This window comes from Pelophylax lessonae, assembly GCF_965119305.1.
Source record: "Pelophylax lessonae genome assembly, chromosome: 6".
Classification (NCBI taxonomy): domain Eukaryota; kingdom Metazoa; phylum Chordata; class Amphibia; order Anura; family Ranidae; genus Pelophylax; species Pelophylax lessonae.
The window spans coordinates 279,085,244-279,102,473 of record NC_138773.1 but is presented as its reverse complement, the minus strand read 5'-3'; the positions used below and the strand labels follow the sequence as shown (position 1 = coordinate 279,102,473).

Genomic DNA, 17,230 nt, shown 5'->3' with positions numbered 1-17,230 from the left:
TTTAAAGTCCAAAAGTTTGTCTTTGTATGGATTATGTGCTAGGGACTCCCAAACCATTTTGGTACTGTATATATTAGGACCCATTTTTTTATGAAGCCAAAAGATTTTGAGGACCTGGAAGGGAACTTTTATGAGTTTTAGGTTCTGATCTAGCCAGTAACACACCTCCTGTATTAGTGAGACACCGCTCTGGAGGAATGAGCAGAGAAGACAGAGCAGACAGCAGCATTGTCAGTGTAGGGGGAGGGAAGTGTTAAATGTATCAGCAGAATCACTAACAAATTGTAGCTAAACTCCAGCTCACACTTTATCATCATTTTTGTTTCCTTTTGAAATAAAGGTTTTACATGAATAAATAAAAGCTGATCATTTCAATCACCCCTGTCAGTGTTAAGTGGTTTGTCTCTCCTCTGTACACTGATACATTCTGCTAGAGAGTTTGTGCTGTGGAAAAACAATAGACTTGCTTTCTAGATTACCAGATAAAAATAGAAGAAAGCAACCCTAAAACAGAAAAGTAATGCAGCCATCCCATCTAAGAATTGGTAAACTGCAATAACAAATGTTTGCTTTTGGGTTTAATACTGCTTTAAATATTGTACTATTTTCTTGCTTTTCCAAATCAGGCCTGCCAGCTACAGGCAACCAATCCGATTTCATTTTACTGAAGATAGCTCAGTGAATAACGCCTGAAGATAGTTTGCTATGGATTATTTCACATTGCCCATTGTTCTTCGCCCAGCTGAATAAGGTCTCAGGCTGGATGTGGGCTAAAGCCACCTACAGGCCTGGTTCACATATGTGTGGCTGCAGTTTCCAGCCTGGGGTCCGGTGCGTTCCTGTTCCCCCAGTTCAGGTGCGATTCAGGTCTGAATTTTGGCCTGAATTCGCACCTGACCTGGACCCAAAAACGCACAGAACCCTTTTGACCGCCCTGGACATGTGTGAACCGGCTCCGTTGAGAGACGGCCACAATTACATGTCATTCGAATCAGATACGGGAAAACCACATCGGATTCGCACATATGCTAACCCAGCCTTAAGCTGGCCATACACTAGCTGAAAAATCGTTCAAACTCATTTTCAAAAAAACGAAAAAATCGGCCGTAAGAGCAGACGATCGTGCCATCATGTAATGACCGAAATTCGAACAATAAATCGTTCAATGGACTTTTTTAGTTCAGTTTGTCACATATGCCGAGTGCAAACAGTTCGGATAAGAAACACATTAACCTTTCAATGTATCGTTCCTTCGGCAGAATTTTCCAAACTATTCCTTCGATTTTTAGACTCTGAAAAGTTAAAAACTATTTTCTATTTGTTTCCAATAACTGGACAGAAAACGAACGATCGGACCAAATGACAGATTTTTGAACGATGTTTCGGCTAGTGTATGGCCAGCCTTAGTCATGACCTAGGGTGCAAAGTTTTAATATTAATATATATTAATATTTAAAAAATCTATCATTATTTACACTACATGTATATTTCCTGAAGATGTGTGGAAGGAAGGAGCAGCACGATACAAGAGGCCCATATGTGTAAATAACTGGAATTCGTTGCCAATAAGCCTGACTGTCCATCACTAAAAATAAGCGTGCCCGAAAAATATATTAAAATCCATTATTTTGTAAATAAATGGCTTGTAGATGATGGAGACACAAGGCCAGCATTTCTGATTTTCCCTCCAAGAGCGGCTGCTACTGCTGCTACACAAAGAGTAGATCTCAGGAGACGAGGCGAAGATCCCTCCCCCCCCCCCCCCCCTCCTGCTTGTCCTCCCCCTGAAAAGGATGCAAACAGAATGGTTTCTGCACATCCTTTGCAGGCAGCTTTCAAGAAACACGCTCACCCTCCTTTTTCCCCTTTTCCCACTTTCCCCACCGCCGTCCAAATGAGCAACGCTTGAAATAAAGCTTCTCTGGCACCCGGTGATTGCAATGCATCACTGCTTCGGATTGCATGCAAGGCTAAAATTTGCACATGGGCTGGCTGACATACATTTCTAACCATATCTGCTGATAGAGGGGGGGGGGGGGGGGGGAGAACGCAGAGGCAGCGCTGATATGCAATCCGCTCCCTTGTGGTTATCACACCAGTAAGTTTACACATCTGCAATGACGTACACACCGGGCTCATTTATGAAAATCAATTCTACTTACATAAGGGTTTTTTTTTTTTTTAGCTTTTTTTTTTTTCTGTGGCTTGGACATATACAGCATTCACTCTGGTGTCCCTTACATTTCAAACCAATAATTCAACCATTCGGTCCCAAGTGTCCCCGTTACGCTGGCCTAACAATGTTCTTCCACCCTGATCCAAACAGAAATGGGCTCATAGATACCTATAGACATTATTACCTTATCACTGTCATCGGAGTGTAAGCTCTTTGAAAAAATTCACAGCAACAGCCAACGTATTGAAATGCTAATTATTATTATCATTATTATTCATTAATGTCTATAGGTTAGATGCAGCGCTGTACAAAGTTAAAACAGACATACAGGGGGGGGGGGGTACATAACAACACAAAATAATATTAATACATAAAAATAAATAAATCTATAGCAAAACCCAACCCACATTATTCTACAGGCATTGTTACAGGACAAATACATGACCATTGCTGATGATCCTATAGGATTAAATTAAAGGGACATTTCAGTGCCATTATAATCTTAAATATTTCTGGGAAAAAAATTGCAAAAAAACATAAAACACAATATTTTTCAAAAATAGGAAGTACCATACAAAAACAATTACAAAAAATCTTCCATTTTTTAAAAAATGGACCGGTAGGTTCTAAATGATTCCTATTTCTACAGCAAAGCATACATCCACTGCACTTTAAACGAGCATCTATTTTGTCTGCATGAGCTAGAAGGATGCAAGAGGAGCAGAGATGCTTACCGCCTCCGAATCTTCAAATCCATGCAGGTACAAATTGTCGTACATGGAGGTCCAGAATCCAGTGCACCTTCCAATGCAGAAACCAAGGAGCTAGCACAGCACTGCCGGGGAAGGGGAGAGAGATATAAGCAAGGCCTCAAGATAGCACCAAGGCTGCGCTGTCAATTTTTGGTGTGTGTGTTTGGATGCCCCAGCCAAGATGCTGTTCATTCATATTACAGGGGGAAGGTGATCCCTAGAGGCAGTTTAGAGCTGGCATTTTTATCTGTCTTCCAAATTCAGAGCATGAAACAAACCCTTCCCCAGCAAGGACTGGTGAGCGGAGACCTAGGAATGTGGGCTGTGATTGGCTAGATTCGCTCAGCTGGAAGTACATCTGCTTTGATAGTGCAAGCACAGGGCTTACACTGTAAAATGCAAGATTCCTCTCGCTCCCCCACTCCCCCCATCCTTTTCTCTCTGTGTTAATTCTCACTTAAGACTGATTTTTTCCTTTCTCTTTAAAGTGTACCGGTTATACACACAAGGCCACATTGCCAATATTTAAACTCATTTCCAGGGAAACCTTGACACTGAGCCAAGCCATCTCTGCTAAGTTCATGGACCTGTGCACTTGCCTTTATATCACGTTCATTAATTCAACAATAAAAATTGGTCCTTTTAATAAAAACACTGAGAAATGTAAAATTTTAAAGTTTAATTGATATTAAAGGCTTTCCTTTCCTTTTTTTTTTTTTTTTTTAATTACAAACATGTCATAAATGAAAAAGAACATGACACCTGCTCTGTGCAATGGTTTTGCACAGAGTAGCCCCAGTCCTCCTCTTTTTATGTCCCCCACCGGCGCTCCCCCCTGCCGAGTGCCCCCAGAGCAAGCAGCTTGTAATGGGGGCTCCCGAGCCGCTGCTCTGCGTGTCCATTTACACTCAGAGCCACGGCTCGGCCCCACCCTCTCTCTTTTGTGATTGGCTAACTGGCTGTGCTTGACAGGAGTGGGAGCCAAATGCTGTCCTGGCCAGTGAGGAGGGAGAGTCCCCGGAGAGCCGATGCACATCGCTGGATCGAGATGGGGCTCAGGTAAGTATTCAGGGGGGCTGGGGGGAAGCTGCACAGAGGTTTTTTTCTACCTTCATTCATAAAATGCACGAAGGTAAAAAAAAACCTTGAGACTTTTCAACCACTATAAACTCTGTGTTTACTGTATATACTGTATATATATATATATATATATATATATATATATACACACACAAGAAAAAAAAAGGGAGGGGGGTTGCAGCATATTAAAAAAACTGTTTTCACTTCAAAAATAACACAACATTTTGGCAACAGAGTCAGACAATGGGCCCCAATTCAGGATCTGTTTTTTGGCCCGACAAAGGGCTCATTGTCCAAAACAGTTGGCAACATTTTCTGTAATTTTTTTAATTAAAGATATGTTTTACCATGCTGTTTTTCATATATATATATATATATATATATATATTATATATTTGAAAACCTAAAAGGGGGGTACAGCATATTAAAAATATATATTTACAATGTGGCATTTTAAGGAATTTAATTATTTTAATTTAATTGTATTGTAATTTAATTGTCATTTTAAATTACAAAAAGACAGAATATGTTTCAGACAATGAGCTCTTTGTTAGGCCAAAAGAGATCAAAAGACAGAGGGCTCATCGTCTGAAATTGTTGCCAACATGTTCTGCCATTTTGGAATCTAAAATACATTTTCTGTATGTTTTTGGATTTTCTTCTATATATTGAGCCTAGGGGGCAGAGCTCTGATTGCTGGAATTATTTATTTTATTAGCAGATGCTATTGAACTTTCTTCCTAAATATACAGTATATATATATATATGTGTGTGTATATCAATATATATATCTATATATATATATATAGATATATACACACACACACAGCTCAAAAAAACAAAAGGAACACTTTGAAAACAATCAGATCTCAATGGCGAAAAATATCATGCTCAGAGGCGTACCTAGGGTCTCCAGCGCCCTTAGCGAGGAACTGTATTGGCGCCTCCCTCTCGAAAGAGAGAGAGAGGGGGGGTTTACAGAGAGAGAGGGGGGGCTTACAGAGAGAGAGAGAGGGGTTGACAGAGAGAGAGAGGGGGGGTGACACAGAGAGAGAGGGGGGGTGACTGAGAGACAGAAGGGGTGACAGAGAGAGAGAGAGAGAGAGGGTGACAGGGAGAGAGGGGGGACAGAGAGAGAGTGGGTGACAGAGAGAGGGGGTGACTGAGAGGGGGGGTTACAGAGAGAGAGAGGGGGGGTGACAGCGAGAGAGGGGGGTGAAAGAGAGAGAGGGGGGTGACAGAGAGAGAGAGGGGGGTGACAGAGAGAGAGAGAGAGGGGGGTGACAGAGAGAGAGAGAGAGGGGGGTGACAGAGAGAGAGAGAGAGAGAGGGGGTGACAGAGAGAGAAGGGGGGTGTGACAGCGAGAGAAGGGGGTGACAGCGAGAGAGGGGGTGTGACAGAGAGAGAGAGGGGGTGTGACAGAGAGAGGGGGTGACAGAGAGAGAGAGAGAGGTGGGGACACAGAGAGAGAGAGGGTGACAGAGAGAGAGAGAGAGGGTGACAGAGAGAGAGAGAGGGTGACAGAGAGAGAGAGAGGGTGACACAAAGAGAGAGAGGGGGTGACAGGGGGAGAGAGAGAGGGGGGTGACAGAAAGAGAGAGGGGGGGTGGCAGAGAGAGAGGGGTGACAGAGAGAGGGGGGTGACAGAGAGAGAAAGAGAGGGGGTGACAGAGAAAGAGAAAGGGGTGACAGGGAGAGAGAGAGCAGAGAGAGAGGGCGGTGACAGAGAGAGAGGGGCAGGACAGAGAGAGAGGGGTAACAGAGAGAGGGGGTGACAGAGAGAGAGGGGGTGACAGAGTGAGAGAGGGGGGTGACAGAGATAGAGAGAGGGGGTGACAGAGAGAGAGAGAGGGGGTGACCGAGAGAGAGGGAGTGACAGAGAGAGAGAGGGGGTGATGGAGAAAAAGAGGAGGTGACGGAGAGAGAGAGAGGGGGGTGACAGAGAGAGGGGGGGGGGTGACAGGGAGAGAGTTGGGACAGATAGAGATGGGGTGACAGAGAGAGGGGGTGACAGAGAGAGAGAGAGGGGGTGACCAAGAGAGAGGGGGGTGAAAGAGAGAGAGAGGGAGGGTGACAGCGAGAGAGGGGTGTGACAGAGAGAGAGAGGGGGGATGACAGAGAGAGGGGGTGACAGAGAGAGAGAAAGGGGGGTGACAGAGAGCAGAGAGAGAGGGCGGTGACAGAGAGAGAGGAGCAGGACAGAGAGAGGGGGGATGACAGAGAGAGGGGGTGACAGAGAGAGAGAGGGGGGTGACAGAGAGAGAGCAGGGTGACAGAGAGAGAGGGTGACACAGAGAGAGGGTGACACAGAGAGAGAGGGTGACACAGAGAGAGAGGGGGGTGACAGAAAGAGTGAGGGGGTGGCAGAGAGAGAGAGAGGGATGACAGAGAGTGATAGGGGTGACAGAGAGAGAAAGCGAGGGGGTGACAGAGAAAGAGAAAGGGGGTGACAGAGAGAGAGCAGAGAGAGAGGGGGTGACAGAGATAGAGGAGGGTGTCAGAGAGAGGGGGTGACAGAGAGAGGGGGTGACAGAGAGAGAGGGGGGGGTGACAGAGAGAGAGGGAGTGACAGAGAGAGAGGGGGTGACAGAGAGAGAGAGGTGACAGAGAGAGAAGGGGGTGACAGAGAGAGAAGGGGGTGACAGAGAGAGAGAGGGGTGGTGACATAGAGAGAGAGGGGGGGTGACAGAGAGAGAAGGGGGTGACAGAGAGAGAGAGGGGGTGACAGGAAGAAAGAGAGGGTGACAGAGAGAGAGGGGTGTGACAGAGAGAGAGGGGGGTGAAAGAGAGAGAGGGGGTGACAGAGAGAGAGAGAGGGGGTGATAGAGAGAGAGGGGGTTGACAGAGAGAGAGAGGGGGGTGACGGAGAGAGAGAGAGGGGGTGATGGAGAGAGAGAGAGGGGGTGACAGATAGAGAGAGAGAGGGGGTGACGGAGAGAGAGGTAGGGGGTGACAGAGAGAGAGAGAGGGGGGTGACAGAGAGAGAGGGGGTTCCCCAGTCATCTTTGCCTGGGAGTGGAGAGGAGGTTGAAGGAGTCTCACCGTGCTGAGCGGCAGTATGGGCTCCTCTGACAGCCCCAGTGCAGTCCCCATCCCCAGCCTGCCGCCGAGCTGGAGCCGATTAATGATGTCACGGTCATGTGACTGCTGACTGGCCGGGTGGACAGAGCTCCAGAGAGCCCGCAATGCCGCCTGGAGTGGACACAGGGCTCCAGGATTGGAGTCGCAGGCTACCTGGGGGCGCCAGGGGTGCAGGCTGAGCGGAGGGCACAAAAATCACTGCTAACACTGCCAATTTTTTTGCGCCCCCCCCCTTAGCCTGCGCCCCTGGTGGGCGCCAATTTGGCCAACCCCTTGGTACACCCTGGATCATGCTGGATATCGATACTGATATGGACTGGGTAATGTGTTAGGAAGGAAAGGATGTCACATTCTTTGATGGAAATGAAAATTATTAACCTACAGAGCGCTGAACTCAAAGACACCCCCAAAAATCAAAGTGAAAAAATTATGAAGCAGGCTAGTCCATTTTGATGAAATTTCATTGCAGCAACTCAGAATGGTACTCTAGCTTGTTTAGCCCTCAAGTGCTTGTATGCATGCCTGACAATGTCGGGGCATGCTACTAATGAGACAAAGGATGGTGTCCTGGGGTATTTCCTCCTTAACAGGCTGAGGTGCAACCTGGCATCATCAGATGGACCGAAACATAGAGGTGTTCTATTGGATTTAGGTCAGTCGAGCGGGGGGGAGCCATCCATTGGTATCAAATTCTTCATTCTCCAGTAACTGACTGCATACTCTCGCCACATAAGACCGGGCATTGTCGTGCATAAGGAGGAACCCAGGACCCCCTGCACCAATGTAGGGTCTGACAATGGGTCCAAGGATTTCACCCTGATACCTAATGGCAGTCAGGGTGCCATTTTCTAGCCTTTAGAGGTCTGTGTGTCCCTCCATGGATATGCCTACCCAGACCATCACTGACCCACCACCAAACCGGTCGTGCTGAACAATGATAAAGGTGGCATAACGTTCTCCATGGCTTCTCCAGAACCTTTCACGTCTGTCACATGTGCTCAGGGTGAACCTGCTCTCATCTGTAAAAAAGACAGGGCGGCAGTGGCAGACCCGCCAATTCTGGAGATCAATGGCAAATCCCAATCAAGCTCCACGGCAGTGAGCACAGGGCACACCAGAGGACGTTGGGCCCTCAGGCCACCCTCATGATGTATGGTTCTGATTGTTTGGTCAGAGACATTCACACCAGTGGCCTGCTGGAGGTCATTTTATAGGGCTCTGGCAGTGCTCATCCGCATCCTCCTTGCACAAAGGAGCAGACACCAGTCCTGCTGATGGGTTAAGGACCTTGAATGCCCCTGTCCAGCTCTCCTAGAGTAACTGCCTGGCTCCTGGAATCTCCTCCATGCTCTTGAGACTGTGCTGGGAGACACAGCAAACCCTCTGGGAATGGTGCATATTGATGAGCCATCATTGAGGAGTTGGACTGCCTGTGTAATCTCTATAAGGTCCACGTATCGCCTCATCAGTAGTGACACTGACCCAGGCCAAAAGCAAAACTAGTAAAAAACTGTCAGAAAATTTTCAGTAGTTTCCACCTGTAAAACGCTGTTTTGGGGGTTGTCTCATTGATGCCCATCTAGTGCACCTGTTGCATTTCATTAACACCAAAGCAGCTGAAACTGAATAACAACCACTTTGCATCCTAACTGACTGATTAAAAAGTGTTCCTTTAATTTTTTTGAGCAGTGTGTGTGTGTAAATATACATATATATATTTATATTTAAATTTTTGGATTTTAAAAGGAACGTCACTTTTTAAACTTTAAAGTCAACAGCTACATGTACTTGTTGCCGATGACAACAAGAACTTTCTGAACAAGGACTCTCATGGCAGTATCATCAGGTGTTATTTATTGAAAACTGTGGATTTTAAAATATTGAAAATACTTTTTGAAATGACGAAAGGGTAAAACCTATGTGAGAATTTAGTGATTGGGTCTCTACAGTATATTTTAAAGTGACACTAAATGATATTCTTATTCTTCAAAAATAGTCCATACACATCTACTATTTACCCCTTCCCACTGACGGTACACATATATGTGGTCTCACGGAAGCGGGTCTTTATCTGCGGGGCCACATATATGCGTACCTGTACCACGCACTCTCAGTACAGAGGCCAGGCTCTCCATGAGAGCCATGCATCAAGAACTAACAATCAGGAATTTGGAGACCCAGTTACTGATCACCTGTCCGCTGTGATAGTCTCTGATTGTCTATCGCAGTGATAAGTCAATGTACAGCCGGCCCCTGTGTAAGCAGGTTACCTACTGCAAGTTAGCTAATTTTTTAGCTGCCCTAGCCAGGGGTTAGGGGTTAATGTTTTTACCGCCTCCCCCAGGCTAAGGTTGTGGGTTTTTTGGGGTCCGGAGAAGGGTCTGGATCCCCAGGGAGCTTGAACTGGGGTTGTTGTTAGAGTCACAGAGGAAGAGTGGAGAAGGGGGCCACTTGTAGCCCACCCCAGGGAACACCAACTCATTCAGGTATTAGAATTTGTTTTACCCTCCACCATGAAGGGGTTAATGGCTCTGTAACCAATTTATAAACTATATTACCAAACGTATTGGGACACCTGCTTTTACACACACATGAACTTTAACCACTTCAGCCCCGGAAGATTTGGCTGCTCAAAGACTAGGCCCTATTTTGCGATTCGGCACTGTGTGACTTTAACGGACAATCGTGCAATGCTGTACCCAAATGAAATTTACGTCCTTTTTTTCCCGCAAACAGAGCTTTCCTTTGGCGGTATTTGATCACCTGTGCGATTTTTTTTTTTTTTTTGCGCTATAAACAAAAAAAGAGGGACAATTTTGAAAAAATAACAATATTTTTCACATTTTTTTTTATATGAAATTAAAAAAAAAAAAAAAGGAAAAAATCAAACATTTTTAACATTTTAGGCCAATTTTTTTCTGCTACATATATAGGTGAATTAAGACATTTTATTTCTTTAAAGAGTATAGCATGTAGCAAAATAATTTATTGATTGATTTATTTTTCACTTCCCAACAGTCATCCGGCAAGGATAGAAAACAGCAATGTTAGTTCTGTGTAGAGAACATTTTTTCATATTTCTCGAAGCATGGAGCAAAGCAATGCAGATCCCCTGCACCAGTCATCCTGCTGTAAAGCGAGAACTGGTTATAGACAGGTGTAGTTTTGCCTCCCTTGCACAGGTGGTGTTGACAGCATTATAATGCAGGGAGAGAGTAGAGGATAGGAGGAACTCACATTGCTCATAGGCCTCTGTATGGGTCATCAGGTGGTCGGCTGTCTGTTTGGACGCTGCTGCCTCAAACGACCCTGTGGTCATTTTTAATAAGGGCAGTGCTTATAAAAGCACCGATTCCCTGCAGTTGGAGTGCATTGTTCATGTGGTTAGGACAGGGACAAGAACCCATGGGTTAAGGAGTTTACCTAGCACTGGGAGAGGTTCCAGTGGAGTATGGACAGGTCGCCAGTTCATTAACGTGGGCCTTTCTGCCACAACTCCTTGTTGCATCGATGCCTGCAAGCCGCTTTCTCTTCCAGATGCTATCGGCATGTGAATGTCACTCTCCGTAAGGTCCTCTGTGAGTGCTATTACCAGTTCACTGCTTTCGCCTAGACACTATACTGTGTTGTTGGAACTTCGTTGGAACTTGGATCTTTTGTGTGTCTTTCCTTCCTTCTTGGTATCCAATACTGAGTTCCTGCTCACTCTTGGCACAAGTCGGTAGGATATACACCACACAGTGGCTGGTATGGACATAGGAGTAGCGTCCACCATGGCACCACTGGGAGCAGCCTGGGCTCTGATGCCCAAATTTAATGGGTTTACCACCCCACTATCAGAGTGGGAGGAGAGACTGGAGAATGCTGTCTGTCTGTACCAAGTATCTACCCGGCTGTTTGCAAAACGGGCTATTAATTCTTTGAAGGATGATGCCTGCCAAGCAGTGATGATGTTACAAGAAGATGAACATGCTAGCCTAGGACAAACCATGGCACGACTTGAGGGCCTATTTTGGGAGAATGTGACTGTAACTGAGTTAAGAAAAGCCTCACACACTTTCTGGTAGCCCTTTCAGAGGTAATGGAAGGGATCGGAGAAGAATGACTTTGAAGGGTGTGCTGACATAGGTGTTCCAAACAAGCTATTAGGAGATCAGTTTAAAGGAGGAGTGGGTGTGGAACCCATCCAGTGTGCCCTACAGGAATGAGTGAGGCCCCAATCTTCTTTCACTTTGAATTATATAGTGGTGGAAGTGGTAGCCCAGAAGCAGGATGACGTGGAAGCCACTGAGGCCATGACAAACAAAAAACGAACCTCTTGACGTTTGAGAGGAGTCCTTGGCCCCTTCTCCATTGTCAGCCCTGTAGACAGCTATCTGAGAGCTAACCCAAAACCTGACATCCATGTGGCAAGAAATTACTGTAGTCAAACAGGAGCTGCCTCACTTCTTCAAGGACGAGAATCCGCTGTGGAGGGATCCGGATAAATACCGGAGGTGCTCTTGGTTTGGGTGCTTTGGACACCTGGAGCTGCGGCCACTCTGAGAATAAGAATGCCCCTCACCAACAGTTAAACTAGAGGTTCCTAGGGCAGAGGGACGACTTCTAGGAATTGTGCAACAAGGTCCCACAAAACAAGAGGCCATGGTTTGCCCAAGCCCCGTAGTGACTTAGTAAATGGGCAGATGATCCCTTGCTTGATCAGCACCAGATCTGAAGTCACTGTAATGGAATACGACTTTTATATACAGTGTTTTGGGACGAAAGACTAGCTAGACCCATCTTGGTTGACCTTGAAAGCAGTCAACAACTTACCCATCATAGTGGAAGGAGTCACTTGGGTGAAAGTGGTGGAGCAAGTAGGGGCTGTGATCACCCACAGTCCAGGGTGATCGATAAGCTAAGGGAGCCTAAATGGGGTCGTAGCTTGTGGGAGGTGTGGCACAATGTGATAAGGGCCTACGAAGCCTATCACTGGGCAGAAAAACAGCAAACATAATTCGTGGGTGTTGTTTGCACGCCTCCAAAGCAGAAGTTACTGCTGGCTTTCCTTCAAGAAGTCATTTGCTGCCTGCCTATTGGGGCTCATAAGAAACTACAAGGGACTACAGTCATGGTAGAACCCCGCAGAGACCTCAAGGTTTTGGGAGAAAAGTTAATAGACGCACCCTGTCCAAAGTATGTTGGAGCAGAGTACTGGTCCAGCTCCTCAACCTGGGAACTGCCCCTGTTCTCCAACCAAACTTTAATATCCTCACAGACCTTTATGTCATGCCCATTGCAATTCAGGGCTCTACTGCTATGCCGAAAGCTATCTGTGCCCTGCTGCAAGCTGCCATGACCTCCTTGGATGTCAACTAGTACCAGCAGTTGTTGGATCAGATAGCCATCCCTTTCCAGGAATACCATCTGACCTAGTGTTTGCGGCTGGTCCTGAAGATTGTGTGTGCACCAAAGCTATAGACCACCCTATACACACGGGAAGTATGCCTCCCATTTGGGAGTTTGGGAGTGGTATCAGCGCATACCACTGGCCCTAAGTCAAGAAGTCAAGTACATGATCTGCAATATGCTGCAAAATGGGATAAAGAAAGAAAGTCGTAGCCCCTGTTGTCCTGACCCATAAAAACAATGGTAGTTTACAATTTTGTGTGGAATATCACAAGCTCAACCCCTTTACCTATTGGAACACCTACCCACTGCCTTGGATGGAGGAGTCGCTCATGGTCTTGGGCCAGTCCTGTTACTTTTCCACCTTGGACTTAGCCAGCAGATGTTGGCAGGTACCATTACGAGAACAGGCCCGGGAAAAGACAGCCTTATGACCCCGCAGGTGCTGTACGAGTTCAATTGCATGTCTTTTGGCCTGAGCAATACCCCCAGTGACCTGAGGAGTTCTGACACTATGGATCTCTCTCCCGTCCAGGAAGCTCCAGTTGAATGGTATCTACTACCCCTAAAACTGGTCCCTATAGACTCAATCAATTCTGAAGATGGAGCTTCTGTTGATCCTCCTGAAGACCAACCTACAAAAAACTGGGATAGTGCTGAGTGTTCTGAAGTTCTTGCGGACTCCTTTGAGGACATTAATGACAGCTCAGGTGAGGGTGTTATGCCTGTCCATGATAACCCCCAAGCACCTGAGGCTCCCAAGCCAATCCCATTAAATGGCAGTTGCAATGATGAGCTTGAAGATCCCGGTGAGGGTCATCGCCCTATTGAGTCTAACCGGGGCAGTTGCCAGCCAAGTATTCTGACTATATTGTATAGCTCACCTACTTCGTGTTACTATTTTTTTTTTTTTTTTTTTGGTGCCTTGTTTTTGCCAAGCGTTTTTAGGCAGGTGTAGTTTGGTACAGGTGGCGTTGACAGCACCACCATGCAGAGAGAGTGGAGGACAGGTGCAGGAACACAACCACAATCCCCCTCCCCGCACACACACACACCCTCCAAATCGTAAAAAATAGTGGGTTTGGTCAAATTTCACTAACAGTGTGAGGGTATTAAAGGGGCATCAAATACCAGCAATACAGGGTACAGAGTAAATACCAGAAATACAGAGAGCAGAGTTCTTCACATAGTGCAGAGTTCAGGGGTGCACTATGTGCAGAGATTGAGGGTGCGATACTTACATAGTACAGAGTTCAGGGGAGCGTTGCATACTTAGTGCAGAGTTTAGAGGTGCGCTACACACAGAGTGCAGAATTCAGCCTTCTTCCACAGCTGCCTACTTCTGCATCCCCCATACATATCTCACTTTAACCCCTCTTCAGCTCTGACATCTGCATGCAACCCCTCCACTGCCCCCACCCTCTCCCCCCTCCTTAAAAGCTTCACCATCTTCCACATGTCTTACTTTTGTTGCTGTATTAAGCTGAAGCACCCATCCGGCTCTAGTACCTCCCCGCACACTGTAGGGAGCTCTTCTCCTCTCACTTGCAGGGAGATCATCCAGTGGCATCTGTAATGCACCCCAGGGTACCTGCATCTCCCTTGTCCCCATCCTGTACTCAGTGGGAACCACTCAGATGAGATCTGTGGGAGCCACTGGGAGACAAGCTTTCACTGGTAAACACAGAAGCCGGACTTCTGTGTTTACCAGTAATATTGGTATGCAGGGAGCAGAGGGCCTGAGCCAGAGGTAGTGGAACTGAGTTCCCAGGGCGTAACTACAGGGTTTGCAATTGCAACCGGGCCCCACGCTCCAGGGGGGCCTGTGCGGCTCCCCTGTACACCTGGATAGGGTAGGATAGGATGACACAATAGAGAACCAGGAAGGGGTCAGTAAATATGTAATTTACCAGCTCCTTCCTTTTTTGAATGGACAGAGTCATAGTCAGTGACATTGTAAAAAAAAAAAAAAAAAAAAAAAAAAAAATTAAATGATAAAAAATAATACAATTCAAATACCAAAAAATAAAAACTACTGACACCAGTGGATGAACTAGCAGGATCGTAAAGGTCACACTTGCAACCGGGCCCTGGCATTCCACCACCGAGGGGAGGCCCCAAGATGGCAGGAAGAGGGAGCACTGCAGATCTTGTGAAAGGGTCCCACAACGAGAGCAAAGGGCCCCAGGATCAGTGGGAGAGCCCCAGGCTTGAAGAGAAGGGCCCCAGCCAGGGGTCTGGGGGGCCCTTCATGGTTTCTTGCACCGGGGCCCTGAAGGTTCTAGTTACGCCTCTGTGAGTTCCACCAAGTTCCAGCTGAAAAAAAGCCCTGCCTGCCACACATTGAAGGGTTTTTTTGTTGGTGACAAGGTTTCTATAGAATAATACATTTATTAAACTGATCTATGTATTAGACCTAAATTGAGGGCTGGTTGTGAATAAATGTGAGACCTTTGGCCAAAAGGGGGGACAGTGGAGAGCAACGCACATCCACCATCAATAACCAGCTAAATAACTCATTGCCCCCCTCCCCCCCATTGTCCAAACTTCAGCTCTTAGCTGACAGAAACAGCAATTATAGCGCCGCGGATATCCTTCTATTGATTACATTGTTTTTCACAGGCTCTAGCTTAAGGTGTAATTGAAGTCGGGACCAATTAACTTTATGAGACCATGAAATGACTTTTTAGAAACATTTGTCATTTTTCTTCTCAGCACATTCATTTACTTGTAGCAGCCGCATAAACTTTCGCCATCGTCCTCTCTGACGTGGCAAGCCTTGAATGTAAGCGTTGCTCATTTTTTTCCCAATTTTGTCAATATCGGGCTCGTTTCAGATAGACTTTGACAAATTGGATGGAGAAAAGCAGAGCATCGGTAGAAATCACAGGTATTTAAAGGAGAACACCAGTCTGATAGAAAACTGGAATAGTGTATTCGAATAAGGAGCGCCTGAAGTCATTGAATGGGACCTATTAATATAATCATATTTTTCCGTTACACTGACTAAGATGCTAAAATCCAGCAAATGACATACTGAAAGATCTTGTGTCTGTTCCCCCCCTTCCCCACCCCCCACTACCCACTACCAGACTATAGAATAAAGATAGACTCCACACAAATACATACACTAATAAAATAAGCTCTTTTAACTGTCAGGATTCATAATTCTTACTATCCTGTCCTGAAATGTGCACACCTCTGTCCCATTGAGGAGATTTACCTTCACTTCTTGTCCTATAGTCATAACAGGAAATCAGAGGAAATCCCTTCAAAGTGAGGAAATCCATGGTTTTCATCAGAACTAGTGTCCCCAATGGAAGATTTCCCCTCTATTCCTGTTCTGGGGACAACCCAAAATTTGGGATTTTCTTTCACTTTTGGTGTTTACACTAAACTGGACAAATAGAGAGGTTGAATCTCTCTAATGGGGTTACAGACAGCAATAGAAACCCTGTCCACTCTATGTGAAAATAAAACAGAAAGCTTTGCTTTTAGTTTTACTTCAAAGTGCAACATTGACCATTTTTAATCCTTATTCTGCAAGCATTAGTAAATAGATAGGAAGGTATATAATATTTACTTGTTTTAAACTTCTTTTTACATTTCTTTAGTTGCTTCCTGGTGTCCAGGCCCAGGCAAACAATATCATACATCCCAGGAGTCTTCGGGGGGGGGGAGGGGTTTTCTCAGCTAAGCACACCCTCCTGCCTGCATGCCTGAGCTAAGGGTAGATGGATTCCAGGAAGTAAATGTGACATGAATCAGCTGACTTTACTAAAGATGGCTGCAGTCAGAAATGCTAGGGGGTGTTTTTCAAAGTGATTTCTCAGCAAAATAAAGCATGGAGACATGGATGGATGGATGATTTTGCTTGAATATTAAAAATAAATGAATTCATGTTTTTGGTTTGTGGTGCTCAGATACAGTGTAGGTCCGCAAGTAAACTTGAGAAAAATACGGTCGTTGACATTTCTGAGCTCCACTTTAAAATTCTTGTTGCCTGGTTTTGTTGTCTTTAGTCACTAACTAGGAACAAGCATGCAGCTTAGGACAGTCAATGTGAAATCAGAGCTCCTGATCTGCATACCTCTTCCAGGTCTTTAATATTAAAGGTTCTGAAGTTACTAGCCAGGCAACTAGTATTTTTCAGAGTTCAGCGATTGCAGACTCCAAAGTTTTATAGTAAAACTTTCTTTATCTAAAGCCAAAAAGCTTTTTCCTCATTTTAGATAGAGTAGGTAAGGGCTAAATCGAAAGTTAGTTGTTTTTTGCTCCCCACTTCCTGTCCTGTAGACTCTACAGGAAGTGAAGGGATATCCCTCCAATGTGACACAGGAAGAAGAGCCCCCATTGGAAGAGGGATGGGTCCTCTGACCTGGAGACACCTAGGGCAGCGCAGCACAGACTGCAGTGACCCCTTCTGCACTTTTGCCGCAGGGGAGACCATAGCATCCTCTCATTCTCTGCTTATCACTGGAGGCATTCTGTGGGGAGAATGAGGGGTCCCGCCTTTTACAGTGAAAAAGGACACCACAGCATTCCCGGGCACTGGCAAGAGGGCTATAAGCCTATTGCTGATACTGCTAGCAGGGACTGAGCCACTGAGAGCAAGACACCAAGTATACCCATCCATAACACACCCAAACTGCACTCTATACTGAACTTATTCTGACTCCTAGACTGCACCTATACCAACCCTAGACCGCATTATACAGAACCTTTACTGCATCTGAACCCCATCTACCA

General features: G+C 45.9%; 1 protein-coding gene across 2 annotated transcripts in view; it reads right to left on the bottom strand.

Moving 5' to 3' along the window:
- CACNB4 (calcium voltage-gated channel auxiliary subunit beta 4) overlaps positions 1-17,230 on the bottom strand; it is a 302,149-nt gene that overhangs the window by 156,082 nt on the left and 128,837 nt on the right. The window contains exon 1 of one of the 2 annotated variants that reach the window (XM_082261119.1): positions 2,911-3,227. The exons of the other annotated variant lie outside the window; for it this stretch is intronic. Within the exon in view, the coding sequence (XP_082117245.1) occupies positions 2,911-2,955 (45 nt within the window). The 5' untranslated portion in view covers positions 2,956-3,227. Of the gene's footprint in view, positions 1-2,910; positions 3,228-17,230 lie in introns of those variants that run through there. 2 annotated transcript variants of the gene reach the window in all.